Source organism: Acanthamoeba castellanii (genome assembly GCF_000313135.1).
Source record: "Acanthamoeba castellanii str. Neff unplaced genomic scaffold scf7180000083955, whole genome shotgun sequence".
Lineage (NCBI taxonomy): Eukaryota > Discosea > Longamoebia > Acanthamoebidae > Acanthamoeba > Acanthamoeba castellanii.
In genome coordinates, this window is record NW_004457443.1 from 18,617 (window position 1) to 20,492 (window position 1,876).

General features: G+C 56.9%; 1 protein-coding gene across 1 annotated transcript in view; it reads left to right on the forward strand.

The window, feature by feature from the left end:
• The window catches only part of ACA1_316550 (inosine5'-monophosphate dehydrogenase), a gene marked incomplete at both ends in the record, with an annotated part of 2,531 nt that extends 1,594 nt beyond the window's left edge, over window positions 1–937 (forward strand). Inside the window, 4 exons of the mRNA XM_004339778.1 lie at window positions 28–81; window positions 170–227; window positions 297–418; window positions 772–937. Of these exons, the coding sequence (XP_004339826.1) occupies window positions 28–81; window positions 170–227; window positions 297–418; window positions 772–937 (400 nt within the window). The remainder of the gene's footprint in view (window positions 1–27; window positions 82–169; window positions 228–296; window positions 419–771) is intronic.
• Window positions 938–1,876: the final 939 nt, after the last annotated feature.

Genomic DNA, 1,876 nt, shown 5'->3' on the forward strand with positions numbered 1-1,876 from the left:
CATCGCGGACGGTGGCGTCAAGACCAGCGGTGACATCACCAAGGCTATCGCCGGCGGTGCCTCCACCGTCATGCTCGGAAGGTACTCCAAGCCGTGCGCGCTGAGTTGGTTGTAAGTCTGCGCGCCACTCACCGTTTTCTCCTCTACACACAACACACACGGCACACAGTTCTCTGGCGGGCACAGACGAATCGCCCGGACAGACGCTCATCAAAGGCGGCAAGAAGGTGCGTGCGGCACCAGCCCGACCCCGTGCGGCTGCAACTCAGCTACCTAACGCTCCGCCACTCGCGCAGGTCAAAATCATCCGCGGCATGGCCGGGTACGGCGCCAACTTGAGCAACAAGGAGCGCCAGCAGCTGAAGGACGACGTCTTCGAGATCGTGCCCGAGGGCGTGGAGGGCGTGGTCCCCTACCGGTACGTGGCCACCACTTTGATGTCTTTTTCCTTATTTTTTAATTCTAATTGTTTCCTTTATATTTATATGTTTTTTTATATATTTGTATCCTATATATTCCTGGTTGGAGCTTGTTGCCCAGCATACGCTCTTTGGACAAAAACGTTTTTATATCTCCTGTGACCTTCGATTTGATTGGTGGATTTGACTGGTAAGGTCATTAAAAGGGCGTCCAATGGGCAGATTTAAACCCAAATAAGGAAATATAGTGTCACCCACACATGTCAAATCGAGTGCCCTTTCGACAAAGACAAGGCCGCGCCTCGCGGGCCGCCTCACGCTGCCTACGTCTCACTCTCTCATCACTCCCCAGAGGCGCCGTTTCGGGCATCATACGCCAGCTCGTGGGCGGTTTGTGCAGCGGGGTGTCCTACTGCGGCGCGCACGACATCGAGGGCATGCAGGCCAACGCCGAGTTCATCCGCATCACGCCGGCGGGCAGGAAGGAGAGCGGCAGCCACGACATCTCAGAGATCTAGACCTATGCCACCGTGGCCAAGCTCGATCGGAGTGTTGGACGCTGTGGCCACAGCGTCTCTTCTGTCAATTCGAAATGATGTGGTAACATTGCCTTTCTGGGACCAAGAAAACGACCGCTTTTCGTTGGCTCTCCCAACTACTCACGTGTGCCGATGCCACGCGTTGGGACAAAACACAACACTGTGTTCTGGGCACCGAATGAACCACAAAAACCCTGAACACCATCATCACCCTTCGGCCTAGGCCTTCATGAGCGCCTCTCCCTGATCTCCCACCCGTGCGAGTCCCCGCCCAGTCGACAGAAATCATTTCGAACAGGCGCCGAGAAGAGGTAAGGCGCCTGCCGATTGGCAGCTCTGCGTGTTTTCCATAGAGGCCGGGAAAAGGAAAGAAGAAGCCGGGTGGTGGAGCCAAGTCAGTTTCTTCAAAATTTCCGCACGACGGTCCCGCGTACGAGCGCGACCTGATGCAACCTCGGCGCCGGCGTGTTGTTGCGTGTCTGCGTTGGTTTGCCGTCGTTGCCGCGAAGCTGTTGAAGCGGCAAGCAATAGGACTGAAGAAGAAGTGACACGCTTCACCGGCCTTTGCCGTTTCAAGCTCGTTTGTGGCATCCACTTCCGTCCGCGCAGGCCTACACCCAAACCCGCGGGACCACCACCCGTCAGCAGGCCCGACCGTTGGACACGCCAAACGACCAACGATTCCCGTTCCCTTCTTCGTTCTCTCTGCCACCCTTCGTCTGTGTCGCTGGAGCTCAAACCAACCTTGGCCAAGGCGGAACGCTCTTCCGACGGTGACAGCGTCGTGCAGGGTCGAGTTGCATACAGATAGACAAGAAGACGAACGGCACGCCATGGAGGAAGAGCGAAGCGCGGCAGCGGCAATCCACAGCCTAGGCGCACCCACAACCACAACAACACATCATCCCCAACTCCACC